Source organism: Schistocerca serialis, chromosome 4, assembly GCF_023864345.2.
Source record: "Schistocerca serialis cubense isolate TAMUIC-IGC-003099 chromosome 4, iqSchSeri2.2, whole genome shotgun sequence".
NCBI classification, from domain to species: Eukaryota; Metazoa; Arthropoda; class Insecta; order Orthoptera; family Acrididae; genus Schistocerca; species Schistocerca serialis.
The window spans coordinates 365,268,563-365,283,061 of record NC_064641.1 but is presented as its reverse complement, the minus strand read 5'-3'; the positions used below and the strand labels follow the sequence as shown (position 1 = coordinate 365,283,061).

Below are 14,499 nucleotides of genomic sequence, written 5' to 3'. Positions count from 1 at the left end.
ACTACAGGAAAGGAAATTACACTCTTCAATGAATAATGGCTGATGACAGCTCTACATCCAGTAGACTGATTACTCTGTTACTTCCACCAGTTTTGTTGGTTTCATCTTTATTTCTTAACATCAATTTTACTCATCCTACTTTGGCAGCAAATAATTACTTCTAGGCAATAGAGAGGGCGTTATGTTCAAAATACAGTGCAATTTTTTCAGATGCTAAAGTTACCAAGATGACGCGACATTGTAAAAAAAATGCACTTTATGTATATATGGAGCTACTTTATGTACCTCTCAGGCCACCTTAATTAATAAGGTGCTGCAAGTGATATTAATGTGTCTCTTCCAACAGTGACACATTCAGTTTCATCCAGCTTTGTCAGACCTAACCTAATTCTTGGCATGTAATGAGCTATTAGTCAACTGTGTTTTAAACCCAATAACCAAAACAATGGATTTAATTTCACAAACAAACATTGACTTGTGTATAAATTCCTCAGACAAGTGATGTGGACTTGAGTGTTACATTGTAGAGATAATTAATCAAAAGCTAAATATTGGCAGCAACATACTCAATTGTGAGGCTGGAGACTTGTCAATATTTCTGAAACATAATGCTCTGCTATTTAGATATATTTGAAGCAGTTCATAGTGATGGGATAAATAGCCACAGTTTGCGAATAGCTATTGATAGTTTGGCAATGGTCAGCAGTCTTGAAGCTGCTGCATAAGGGAGCTGTGGTGGTGAAGAATCCGGCATGCCATGTGAAACATTTCAGGTGTCACTTGTTTCATCCAGATGTTTAGCTGCTGTGGCATCTCATACTGTATCCGACACAATGAAATTGCCTTCACTACAGGGTAAATGGGGCAGGTGGTAACCCGTATGTGTCACTCAAGGCTCAGAGTCAGTGTGGAGACTGGCCATCTGGCCTCACCCATTCACTCTGTGAGTGGACGTGTAGCCAGTCGTTCAACAGGGTCTGAACAGGCAGATGGGAGGAGGGATTTGCTACTGATAGGAAGTTCCAATGCTAGTATCCAGGGCCGGAAAGAAATCCAATATGCACTCAGTATGTCTGCCAGGGGAACTCATCTGAGATGTCGAGAAGGCCCTTGTTGTGGTTGCCAGGCATGTAAGGTGCAGTTGTCTGTAAGTTGTGGCTCATGTTGGCACCAGTTACGTTTCACACTTGATTTCTGGGACCATCCTCAGTTCATATGGGCAACTGGTGGAAGTGGTGAAGACTCAAATTGTTCTCAGAACTGAGAGTCATCTGAGATCTGTAAGTAGAAAGCTCTGAAATATGTAGTGAAGTGTGGAACATATACCAAAAAAAGACAGATCGGACACTATAGGAGGAGGAGGAGTGTTCATTGCAGTCGGCAAAAATATTATGCCCATCAAGCTCAAAATTGAGTCTGACTACGAAGTTACCTGGATGTGTGTAACAGTCTAGGTGAACTCAGGTTAAGTGCTGTTTTTACAAGTCACATGACAGTTTTAGAATAATTCAAAGAAAGTCTATACTCAGTAGCAGTTAAATACACAGATCATGCAGTGTTAGTTGAAAGTGACTTTAATCTACAAATATAGACTGGAACATCTGTGGATTCATTGCAGGTGGTATGGACAGGTAGCCTAGATGGGAACATCTATGGATTCATTGCAGGTGGTATGAACAGGCAGCCTTGTGAAGAACTTTTGAACATGTTATCCAAAAACTGCCTTAAGCATGTAGTTCGACGACCTACATTCTAACGTTTTCCTGGGACTGGAGACTGTGTGGTACTGGGGTGCAAGACTCGCACGTCTCTTGCGGGTGATTTATGTGTTATGTGCAGCCAATGGCTGCATCAATCTTCACAATGCTTCTTCTAAGATGATTTTTTGCTGGTTAGGGAAATTATACTGAACTACTTTCCTACGTTTGAAATGATTTCTTACTCTCAGAATACTTTCATATCAACTTTGCTATATTTCTATATTTTCTTCTTCACAATAAAAAAACTACACAAGTTTCACATGCGCTTTCACGTCTCGCAAATCGACCCCATCTGGTAAACCTTAGTACTTTACATATATCATTACAGTTTCTTTTGGTTTTTATAACACTTGTCAAAACAGTTCTTGCTCCTAGCAAGTCAAACAATCTCTAGATAAAACATATTTCGTTTGTTCCCAACAGTCACTACTATTTCACTGCCAAAGAATAGCTTTGGATTACTCCTTGTACTGGACATATGGCTTCCAAGGTATGCGCAGCCACCACTTGTCAGTGCCGATAGACCGCCACAACTTTAGTCTTCTCCTAACAACGCATGTCCTGCACACACATAAACCGTGTCACAGTAGGCACATTTCCACTCTCACACACTGATCCTTAAGATATCGTGTGTTTGAGACGATGAAATACCAGTGTCTCTAGAATTTACCCTGAAATTCTCAGCGCACTATATATCCCTCCCCTTACCTTTAACACATTCATTATGTACATCAAGATCGTATTCACATAACGCTAATTTACATTTCAATCAGTTTATATAATATTTTTTTTCCAGCAATTGTGTACCTAATACATAGCTCTTCTTTTTCTTTTTGTTTCAATAATAATTATCTGAGCATTGCACTTAATATTGAAGTTAGGGAAACATTCCACGTAGGAAAAATATATCTAAAAACAAAGATGATGTGACTTACCAAATGAAAGTGCTGGCAGGTCGACAGACACGCAAACATACACACAAAATTCAAGCTTTCGCAACAAACTGTTGCCTCATCAGGAAAGAAGGAAGGAGAGGGAAAGACGAAAGGATGTGGGTTTTAAGGGAGAGGGTAAGGAGTCATTCCAATCCCGGGAGCGGAAAGACTTACCTTAGGGGGAAAAAAGGACGGGTATACACTCGCGCACACACACACATATCCATCCACACATACACAGACACAAGCAGACATATTTAAAGACAAAGAGTTTGGGCAGAGATGTCAGTCGAGGCGGAAGTGCAGAGGCAAAGATGATGTTGAATGACAGGTGAGGTATGAGTGGCGGCAACTTGAAATTAGCGGAGATTGAGGCCTGGTGGGTAACGGGAAGAGAGGATATATTGAAGAGCAAGTTCCCATCTCCGGAGATCGGATAGGTTGGTGTTGGTGGGAAGTATCCAGATAACCCGGATGGTGTAACACTGTGCCAAGATGTGCTGGCCGTGCACCAAGGCATGTTTAGCCACAGGGTGATCCTCATTACCAACAAACACTGTCTGCCTGTGTCCATTCATGCGAATGGACAGTTTGTTGCTGGTCATTCCCACATAGAATGCATCACAGTGTAGGCAGGTCAGTTGGTAAATCACGTGGGTGCTTTCACATGTGGCTCTGCCTTTGATCGTGTACACCTTCCTGGTTACAGGACTGGAGTAGGTGGTGGTGGGAGGGTGCATGGGACAGGTTTTACACCGGGGGCAGTTACAAGGATAGGAGCCAGAGGGTAGGGAAGGTGGTTTGGGGATTTCATAGGGATGAACTAACAGGTTACGAAGGTTAGGTGGACGGCGGAAAGACACTCTTGGTGGAGTGGGGAGGATTTCATGAAGGATGGATCTCATTTCAGGGCAGGATTTGAGAAAGTCGTATCCCTGCTGGAGAGCCACATTCGGAGTCTGGTCCAGTCCCAGAAAGTATCCTGTCACAAGTGGGGCACTTTTGTGGTTCTTCTGTGGGGGATTCTGGGTTTGAGGGGATGAGGAAGTGGCTCTGGTTATTTGCTTCTGTACCAGGTCGGGAGGGTAGTTGCGGGATGCGAAAGCTGTTGTCAGGTTGTTGGTGTAATGGTTCAGGGATTCCGGACTGGAGCAGATTCGTTTGCCACGAAGACCTAGGCTGCAGGGAAGGGACCGTTTGATGTGGAATGGGTGGCAGCTGTCATAATGGAGGTACTGTTGCTTGTTGGTGGGTTTGATGTGGACGGACGTGTGAAGCTGGCCATTGGACAGGTGGAGGTCAATGTCAAGGAAAGTGGCATGGGATTTGGAGTAGGACCAGGTGAATCTGATGGAACCAAAGGAGTTGAGGTTGGAGAGGAAATTCTGGAGTTGTTCTTCACTGTGAGTCCAGATCCTGAAGATGTCATCAATAAATCTGTACCAAACGTTGGGTTGGCAGGCTTGGGTAACCAAGAAGGCTTCCTCTAAGCGACCCATGAATAGGTTGGCGTACGAGGGGGCCATCCTGGTACCCATGGCTGTTCCCTTTAGTTGTTGGTATGTCTGGCCTTCAAAAGTGAAGAAGTTGTGGGTCAGGATGAAGCTGGCTAAGGTGATGAGGAAAGAGGCTTTAGGTAGGGTGGCAGGTGATCGGCGTGAAAGGAAATGCTCCATCACAGTGAGGCCCTGGACGTGCGGAATATTTGTGTATAAGGAAGTGGCATCAATGGTTACAAGGATGGTTTCCGGGGGTAACACATTGGGTAAGGATTCCAGGCATTCGAGAAAGTGGTTGGTGTCTTTGATGAAGGATGGGAGACTGCATGTAATAGGTTGAAGGTGTTGATCTACGTAGGCAGAGATACGTTCTGTGGAGGCTTGGTAACCCGGTACAATGGGGCGGCCGGGATGATTGGGTTTGTGGATTTTAGGAAGAAGGTAGAAGGTAGGGGTGTGGGGTGTCGGTGGGGTCAGGAGGTCGATGGAGTCAGGTGAAAGGTTTTGCAGGGGGCCTAAGGTTCTGAGGATTCCTTGAAGCTCCGCCTGGACATCGGGAATGGGGTTACCTTGGCAAACTTTGTATGTGGTGTTGTCCAGAAGCTGACGCAGTCCCTCAGCCACATACTCCCAATGATCAAGTACCACGGTCGTGGAACCCTTGTCCGCCGGAAGAATGACGATGGATCGGTCAGCCTTCAGGTCACGGATAGCCTGGGCTTCAGCAGTGGTGATGTTGGGAGTAGGATTAAGGTTTTTTAAGAAGGATTGAGATGCAAGACTGGAAGTCAGAAATTCCTGGAAGGTTTGGAGAGGGTGATTTTCTCCCTTAAAACCCACTTCCTTTCGTCTTTCCCTCTCCTTCCCTCTTTCCTGATGAGGCAACAGTTTGTTACGAAAGCTTGAATTTTGTGTGTATGTATGTGTGTGTCTGTGTTTCTATCGACCTGCCAGCGCTTTCGTGTGGTAAGTCACATCATTTTTGTTTTTAAATATATTTTTCCCGCGTGAAATGTTTCCCTCTATTATATTGATATCAGTAATTTGAACCCAACAATTACGTTTGTTGTTGTCACTGTTGCATTTCGAAATCTTTTCTGTCGTCTTATTTTCTCTTTCTGTTTTTGCCAGTAGTTTCACTTTGTATTCATGTTCTCCTTTTTACCGTAATCTACTATACAATTTTATCCCGCCTATATATACCCAATAATACGTAACCCACTTCCAAACCATAACCAAAAAAATTTTTTTCGCCGCTTTCAACACTACCGCCACTATAAAATCCACCATTTCTAGTTCACAAACAGTTCCTTTCACCTTTTAAACAACCATTTCGGCTAGTTCTAATAACTTTCGCTTTATTTCCATTTCCGTTTTTCCCACATCACTGATAATTTTTAGCCGCTTCCCACAGGTTTTAACGTCATTATTTCTTCGTCAGACAATTGTTAGCCTCATTTTCATAATCTGCCACCACAAAACCACTTCTTTTAATATATTACACGCAGTTTTTTCGAAATTTTCCCGAATTTCTCCGTCCTCTAACGTGTTTTGGCGGCAACACAACCACATAACCTTTGTGCACATCGTTTTCTACCAACCCAAGTCCAACATAGCCCAGCTGTAACCAACACCTTTTCGCCTTTTTTCGCACCAGATCTCCAGTTACTTTCCAGTCCACCTTTATCCCTCCCCATATATTTTTATTTTCATTTTCATTTCCTCATGTTACACTTTCCACCTTCTAATACCATGTCACCCTCACAACACCCCCACAATGACCCCATTAAGTTTTATTTACATTCCCTCCGTAAACATGCCTTCGCCCTAGCCAGATTACGCTCCCATATTCTATTTTCTCAGGCTTGTGTGACATTTGGCATTACCCCCAAAGGGCTCACACTTAAAGTTCCCATCTCTGGCTGCAGCCCTTCTTTCCATCAGTCCCTATACCAGTTCCAAACTGAACAATCCATTGCCCTCAGCCACCTAATCCTTCACCTACACATCAACTCAGCCAATGAACACACCCGTCAACTCCTATCCTTAATAAAAGTCCTTAATCTTTCCTCTCCCACATCACCTTAATCCTACTCCCAACATCACCACTGCTGAAGCCCAGGCTATACGTGATCTGAAGACTGACCGATCCATCGTCATTCTTCCGGCGGACAAGGGTTCCACGACCGTGGTACTTGATCGTCGGGAGTATGTGGCTAAGGGACTGCGTCAGCTTTCAGACAACACCACATACATACAAAGTTTGCCAAGGTAACCCCATTCCCGATGTCCAGGCAGAGCTTCAAGGAATCCTCAGAACATTAGGCCCCCTGCAAAACCTTTCACCTGACTCCATCAACCTCCTGACCCCACCGACACCCCACACCCCTACCTTCTACCTTCTTCCTAAAATCCACAAACCCAATCATCCCGGCCGCCCCATTGTAGCTGGTTACCAAGCCCCCACAGAACATATCTCTGCCTACGTAGATCAACACCTTCAACCCATTACATGCAGTCTCCCATCCTTCATCAAAGACACCAACCACTTTCTCGAACGCCTGGAATCCTTACCCAATGTGTTACCCCCGGAAACCATCCTTGTAACCATTGATGCCACTTCCGTATACACAAATATTCCGCACGTCCAGGGCCTCACTGTGATGGAGCATTTCCTTTCACGCTGATCACCTGCCACCCTACCTAAAACCTCTTTCCTCATCATCTTAGCCAGCTTCATCCTGACCCACAACTTCTTCACTTTTGAAGGCCAGACATACCAACAACTAAAGGGAACAGCCATGGGTACCAGGATGGCCCCCTCGTACGCCAACCTATTCGTGGGTCGCTTAGAGGAAGCCTTCTTGGTTACCCAGGCCTGCCAACCCAAAGTTTGTTACAGATTTATTGATGACATCTTCATGGTCTGGACTCACAGTGAAGAACAACTCCAGAATTTCCTCTCCAACCTCAACTCCTTTGGTTCCATCAGATTCACCTGGTCCTACTCCAAATCCCATGCCACTTTCCTTGACATTGACCTCCACCTGTCCAATGGCCAGCTTCACACGTCCGTCCACATCAAACCCACCAACAAGCAACAGTACCTCCATTATGACAGCTGCCACCCATTCCACATCAAACGGTCCCTTCCCTACAGCCTAGGTCTTCGTGGCAAACAAATCTGCTCCAGTCCGGAATCCCTGAACCATTACACCAACAACCTGACAACAGCTTTCGCATCCCGCAACTACCCTCCCGACCTGGTACAGAAGCAAATAACCAGAGCCACTTCCTCATCCCCTCAAACCCAGAATCCCCCACAGAAGAACCACAAAAGTGCCCCACTTGTGACAGGATACTTTCTGGGACTGGACCAGACTCCGAATGTGGCTCTCCAGCAGGGATACGACTTTCTCAAATCCTGCCCTGAAATGAGATCCATCCTTCATGAAATCCTCCCCACTCCACCAAGAGTGTCTTTCCGCCGTCCACCTAACCTTCGTAACCTGTTAGTTCATCCCTATGAAATCCCCAAACCACCTTCCCTACCCTCTGGCTCCTATCCTTGTAACTGCCCCCGGTGTAAAACCTGTCCCATGCACCCTCCCACCACCACCTACTCCAGTCCTGTAACCCGGAAGGTGTACACGATCAAAGGCAGAGCCACATGTGAAAGCACCCACGTGATTTATCAACTGACCTGCCTACACTGTGATGCATTCTATGTGGGAATGATCAGCAACAAACTGTCCATTCGCATGAATGGACACAGGCAGACAGTGTTTGTTGGTAATGAGGATCACCCTGTGGCTAAACATGCCTTGGTGCACGGCCAGCACATCTTGGCACAGTGTTACACCGTCCGTGTTATCTGGATACTTCCCACTAACACCAACCTGTCAGAACTCCGGAGATGGGAACTTGCCCTTCAGTATATCCTCTCTTCTCGTTATCCGCCAGGCCTCAACCTCCGCTAATTTCAAGTTGCCGCCGCTCATACCTCACCTGTCTTTCAACAGCATCTTTGCATCTTTACTTCCGCCTCGACTGACATCTCTGCCCAAACTCTTTGGCTTTACAAATGTCTGCTTGTGTCTGTGTATGTGCGGATGGGTATGTGTGTGTGTGCGCGAGTGTATACCCGTATTTCCTCTCCCGGGATTGGAATGACTCCTTACCCTCTCCCTTGAAACCCACAACTTTTCGTCTTTCCCTCTCCTTCCCTCTTTCCTGGCGGGGCGGCCGTTGGTTGCGAGGGCTGGAGTTTTGTGTGTACGTTTCTGTTTGTTTGTGTGTCTATCGACCTGCCAGCGCTTTTGTTTGGTAAGTCTCATCATCATTATTTTTATTCCTATATTCTATGGTACAGGTAAATCCCCTTCTTGGTGCCCCTGCCCGCACAGTATAGGTCAGCCTCTCTTCGTTCTGCCTATCTGCCATATTCTTCATTCAATAAAAGCTCGGTGCACCCACCTTATCCTTTGTGAGTAGGCCCCATGGTTCATTGATCTGATGGACAGGGTGAGCAATAGTCTGTGGCTCTTTGCTGGTGATGCTGTGGTGTATGGAAAGGCGTCGTCATTGAATGACTGGAGAAGTACACAAGCCTGTAAATGTGGAAAAGTGTAAGTTAATGCAGATGAATAGGAAAATCAACAACATAACGTTTGAATACAGCACCAGTAAAGTGCTGCTTCGCAAAGTCGCATTAATTAAATATATAGATGTAAGATTGCAAAGCAGTTTGAAATGGAAAGAGTATGTTAGGATACAGTGGTTGGGAAGTCAAATGGTTGACTTCGGTGTATTTGACGAACTTTAGGAAAGTGTGATTTATCTTTAAAGGAGATTGTGTATAGAACACTAGTGCGAGCCATTTTTGAGTACCCCTCAAATGTTTTAGATCCCTGGAAGGTCAGATTAAAGGAGGACACAATTTAGAAGTGTGCTGCTAGATTTGTTACTGGTGAAGTTGATCATTAGGCAAGTATTATGAAGATGTGTCTTGAAGTCAAATGGCAATCCTTGGAGGAAAGACAGTGTTCTTTTAATGGAACAATATTGAGGAAATTAGAGAAGTGGAATTTTAAACTGATTGCAGAACGTTTCTATTGCCATCAACATATAGTTTGCATGAGGACCACAAAGATAAGATAAGGGAAATTAGTGCTTGTGCAGAGGCATGTAGATAGTCATTTTTCCCTCACTCTATTTGCGAGTGGAACAGGGAAGGAAATGACTCTTAGCAGTGCAGAGTAACCCCTGCCTCGCACCATATGGTTGCTTACTGAGTATGTATATAGATGCAGATATGGATGTAGATGGCATTAGTAAAGACTGCATTAGTTGAATATTTCCTTATGCTGCTGAAGAAGTAGTGGGTGTTGAGCCTATCAGTTGCAACTGTAGAATTACAAAATAGAAAATTGCCAGCTATAGAAAGACAAAATCAGAAAGCTTTTTGACTTTGTCTTTCTGTGTTTGTTACTGATGATGAGTGATATGAAAAAAATATTCAGCTTACACAACATTTACCTTTAGCTTTATTACAGTGAATTTCTTCAGACAGTTATATATATTCAGCTCTTTGATCTCCAACTAATATGTATGCAGTGAAGGAATCGGCTTATTAAGCAGTTATTTTGGAATGAGACAGTTGATTTTCATAGAAACCATATTCATGTTACTGTGCTTTGAGGATTTACGTGACAATACTTGGCCATTTAGTGAAAATCAGCATTAGTAACTAATGTGACAGGATATTACAGCCTTTTGAGTGAGTAAAGAGGAGAGGAGGGGGAGAATAAAAAAAAACAAGAAATTGTGGTGTAAGGGAGAACAAGCAATTGGAAGAAGGAAAGCCAATTAACAGAACATTCAGTTATAATAGTGATGATAAATTGCATGTACTTACCACTTCTGAAGCTTCCAGCTTGCAATAATAAACGAGAAAAGAGTAGGAAATTGAGTGATTGGTGGTGATTTTGATGTGCTTGATATGTGTATATATGCTGTTGGCAGTTTTTATGTGATATGTCTGATTGATATGATACCAACTGTCCATTTTCTCCGATGAAGGAAAGATGCACATGGTATAATAGAGATGGATGCTCAATTTGTGACTATCAGTAAATAAATTCATGAATTTAAATACAAAAATGTTGGAGGGTTCACACTATGAGAGAAATTATTAAATTTTTCTGTGGAATACTGTTATAAAATATTTTTGTGTTTGAATTACTTAGTTTGTTAGCACTCTATTTCTTAGAGCATTTCTGTTGTCAACTTTGCTAGCTATGTGTGTAAGTCTTTCATTCCAAGTCTAATTTGATACTGCAAGTATGAGTCCTTTTTGACTTTTGTGTCAACACCAATTCATAAGGTGGAAGAATAAATTTTATAAAGGAATCCAAACAGATACAATGCTCAGATCACTTCTACAGGCAGACAATAATTTTGTTTGCTGGCAATGAATCCCACCTCCATTTACGTTTGCACTGCAGTAATAGATCATAAAAGTTTCATCCAAGAAACAGTCAGTGCACATTGTAACACAAGAGGCAAAAAGATCATAGATAATGGTTAACAATGACATAATAGAACAATTAAAAGTTATGATATCTGAGATTTGAAATAATGTAGGTTATAGCCAGGACTCTGAACAGAAAGTGAACAATACATTTAATATGTGGAGCAATTTTAAAAGTTAAGAAACAAAGAGGACATTAATTATATCCTATGAGTCTGTTGCTGTCACCACACCCAGATGTGAAAGTGAGTGATAGTCTTCATCACCAATAAATAAAAATGAATAATACAACACAAGAAAAGACTTATCATACAAAACTGAAAGGCTGTACAAGAGCATACAGTATTGGAAATAATAACCAGGAGAGGTTCCTAACACATGAGCTGAAGAAGAAGAAGAAGAAGAAGAAGAAGAAGAAGAAGATGATGATGATGATGATGATGTAGTAGTAGTAGTAGTAGTAGTAGTAGTAGTAGTAATGGTCTGTCATTCCTGAGACATTTTAGTTGTATTTAATTACTTTTTGTTATCCATAGATTCAAACACCTCATACAAAACATTAGATGTGTTATTCATTCCAAGCTGTTGCTGAGACGCTTTTAATTTCTTTTAGATACCGAAATCATTGACACATGCACCACGCATGCTTCTGGAATTGCATGCAGGCTCTCCGGTTATCATGCTGCCAGTCAGTTCACTCTCATCAGACATCCTAGTAGCAGATTTGGGCAGGCTTACCGTGAGCAACAGTTTTAAGATGTATGGGTCACCTGGGACTATAAGAGTACCTTCTCGACAGGAAATATCACCAGATGCATCACCACCAGGTCAGTTCCTTATTTAATAAATCTGTTTGTTGTTGTGACTGGTGTTTAAGATAGTTTTGGATGCTTAACTTTCTTTCACAAAATTGTTAGTCCATACTGATCTTTTTAGTACAAAAAAAAAGAGCTGAAAAATTTTGCAGTTGAGTCAAACATACTGTGAAAAGAGGAGGAGAAAAGAAAGACGTTTATTATATATGCAAGCAGAATAAACATTTTGCTCTGTTGGATTGTCATGGTATGTCATAAAAGTAAATCTCCGATTGCTGGGTTAATTAAATATACGTGACACAATAAAACCCTTGTAGAGCGAAACTTTGAGATGATGTGAAGACTTAAATTGCAATCATCTTATCAAGAATGTTTCTGTCCTGTTGTACACAATGTGTGTGATATATGTTGTGGCATGAAGATCAGTTTCATATTTTATGGTACTCATAGGTCCTTAATCGTAGAGGGAGACCAAGAGATGAATACACTAAGCAGATTCAGAAGGATGTAGGTTGCAGTAGGTACTGGGAGATGAAGAAGCTTGCACAGGATAGAGTAGCATGGAGAGCTGCATCAAACCAGTCTCAGGACTGAAGACCACAACAACAACAACAACAACAGGTCCTTTACATTGACAATTAAAGAATTTGTTGATGACTTATGTATGGATCAATACACAAGATACTGACTGAATAAAGGGTGGGTGGGGGGGGGGGGGGGGGGGAGGGGAGGGAATGTTACCATTCGAGAATGGGGGGTGGGAGAACAGAATGAGACGGCAGTATGAATACTTGCCTGCCTGTTTCTACAAGGTGATTCACGAAGACGTGCAAATATTTTAATATGTTATTCTACAAGTAAAACTAAAGAAAAAAGTTCAGATAAACGTAGGTCCACAAATGTTTAGTTACGGAGTTACAGCTAATAAAAGATTTTGCCTGAAATTTAGCACCTTCGCTAATGTGAAGCCATCCCAAAACTGTACGAGGTTAAAGTAAAGCTTGATTTCCATTTATCAGGGTGTATACGACCCGGAACAACCAGGAGATCTGGGAAAAAACCCAGGAATTTTTTAGAATTTCGGGAATTTATCATTGCTTCAGTTTTCAGTTAAATTTTTGTAATTTTGACTGATAAGAACTGATACTCTAACAAAGGATATTACTGTATCTCGCTACTGCAGAATAATACTTCAACAATAAAACATAAACAAGAGAAATAAACGAAAATAACTTAAATTGCAAAGGAAATGCGCCATATACAACAACGACACACAGTGCTCATGTAAGCGTCTGCCAACAGCAAAATGTGACTATGCAAATCCATCATAACAACAAATTGCCTCCAATGAGCGTCAAGTCACAACTGTTTACATTAGATTCATTTTAGCAGTTACGAGCGGGCTCATACCTTTCTCTTTAGAAATTTTAATCCTGGGAAACTAAGTTACCACCATTACCGAACTGCAGCCAGAAAATGGACCATTTCATCGCCTGGACAAGAGAGATCAAACCCGCATCAGGCTGCTTGCAATTACAAACAATGTTGTGCTACCATGGGAACCAATGCACAGAGTATTATCAGGCTTTGACAACAAACAGAGAAGTGAAATTAGTTAACTGAAATGACATACATTTCCATACATACAATTATTATTGGCTGAAATGTGCCCATTGGACTTTGACACAGGGAACCAGAATGGTCTAATAATTATTTTTACAAATTGAAATTTGTTGGCTAAATATGTCCATGCTGCCAAAACAGCTTCCTTCTGAAAATCAAAACTTAGCAAAGATATATACCCTTGACGATTTTAACCAGCCATAAGGTGAGACAACTCTATCAATTAGAACCTTGGAATGTCCAGAAGAACACCAATTCAAAATTCAGTGGCAGCAACTGAATGCAATGTACAACATTTATAGTGATTTGCAATGCCAGCGCTGTTCCCCACAGTTCATTGTCGCAGCTCACCATATTAACTATTGTCCAAAGCTTCTACAGAATTTTCCGCACCTCACAAGGATGTGTGCAAACTCCATCTCACCAAAAAAAAAGCATTTCATCTGGCACGAAATGTTCACATATCCCACAGAACCACTGCCAGCATCAGTCTCCGGTTGCACCTCATTCAGCAACCCCCCCCCCCCCCCTTCCCCGGCATAGCGTGCTGCTTAATTGGGGGGGGGGGGGGGGGAGAACTTAAACACGTGACATGTATCCACCAATCACCTACTAGCGATGTCACTGGACTGGATTGTGGTTAAACCAAAATGATTGCGGCACATCACCTAGATTTGGCCAGTTGGTTGGAGGTGTTGGTCAACAAGGATCGAAATTATTTCAATGGTAGCACAATAGCCAGCTACAGTGGATCATCAAGGACTGTTGAATTTGTGCATGTTGGGGAGCATGTAGAAGGTGTGTGCGTGTGTGTGGTGTTGTTGGGTTGAAGAGAGAAATGGATTCAGGGGAAAGGTTCTGGGAAGGGCCTGTAGATTTTGGTAGGGATTGGAGGCTATGATGGACTTCTGGGATGGGATCACTATGGTAGAGCTTGTAGGTGGAGTAGTCACAGTTGACAGATGCCTTCTGTCAGGTATTCGGTGTGACTCATCACAACAGTGGTGTAGCCTGTGTCTGGAGGAAGGATGATTAGGTCAGGATCTCTGTTCTCCTGTTCAATGGTTGGTGTTCTTAGGAAGTGTCCTGGGGAAGGATGGTGAGGCCAAGCTGGAAGTAAGGAATTAAAGGAAGGTGTTGCAGGGGTGGTTAGGTAGGAGGGTCAATGTTGGATGGGCAAGGGTTCAATATTGTCATTACATTGGCATTGATTTGAGGCCTAAGTATCTCCACTGTAGGGGTTGGCAGGGGGGGGAAGTAGATCTTTAACAAATCCAGTGTGATTAAACTTGGGTATGAGGCTGAAGTTGAAGCCTTCGGATACAACAATCCTCT

At 42.7% G+C, this 14,499-nt stretch overlaps 1 protein-coding gene across 1 annotated transcript in view; it reads left to right on the top strand.

The window, feature by feature from the left end:
* The window catches only part of LOC126474166 (intermembrane lipid transfer protein VPS13D), a 525,388-nt gene that overhangs the window by 239,726 nt on the left and 271,163 nt on the right, over positions 1-14,499 (top strand). The window contains exon 30 of the mRNA XM_050101624.1: positions 11,340-11,553. Within this exon, the coding sequence (XP_049957581.1) occupies positions 11,340-11,553 (214 nt within the window). The remainder of the gene's footprint in view (positions 1-11,339; positions 11,554-14,499) is intronic.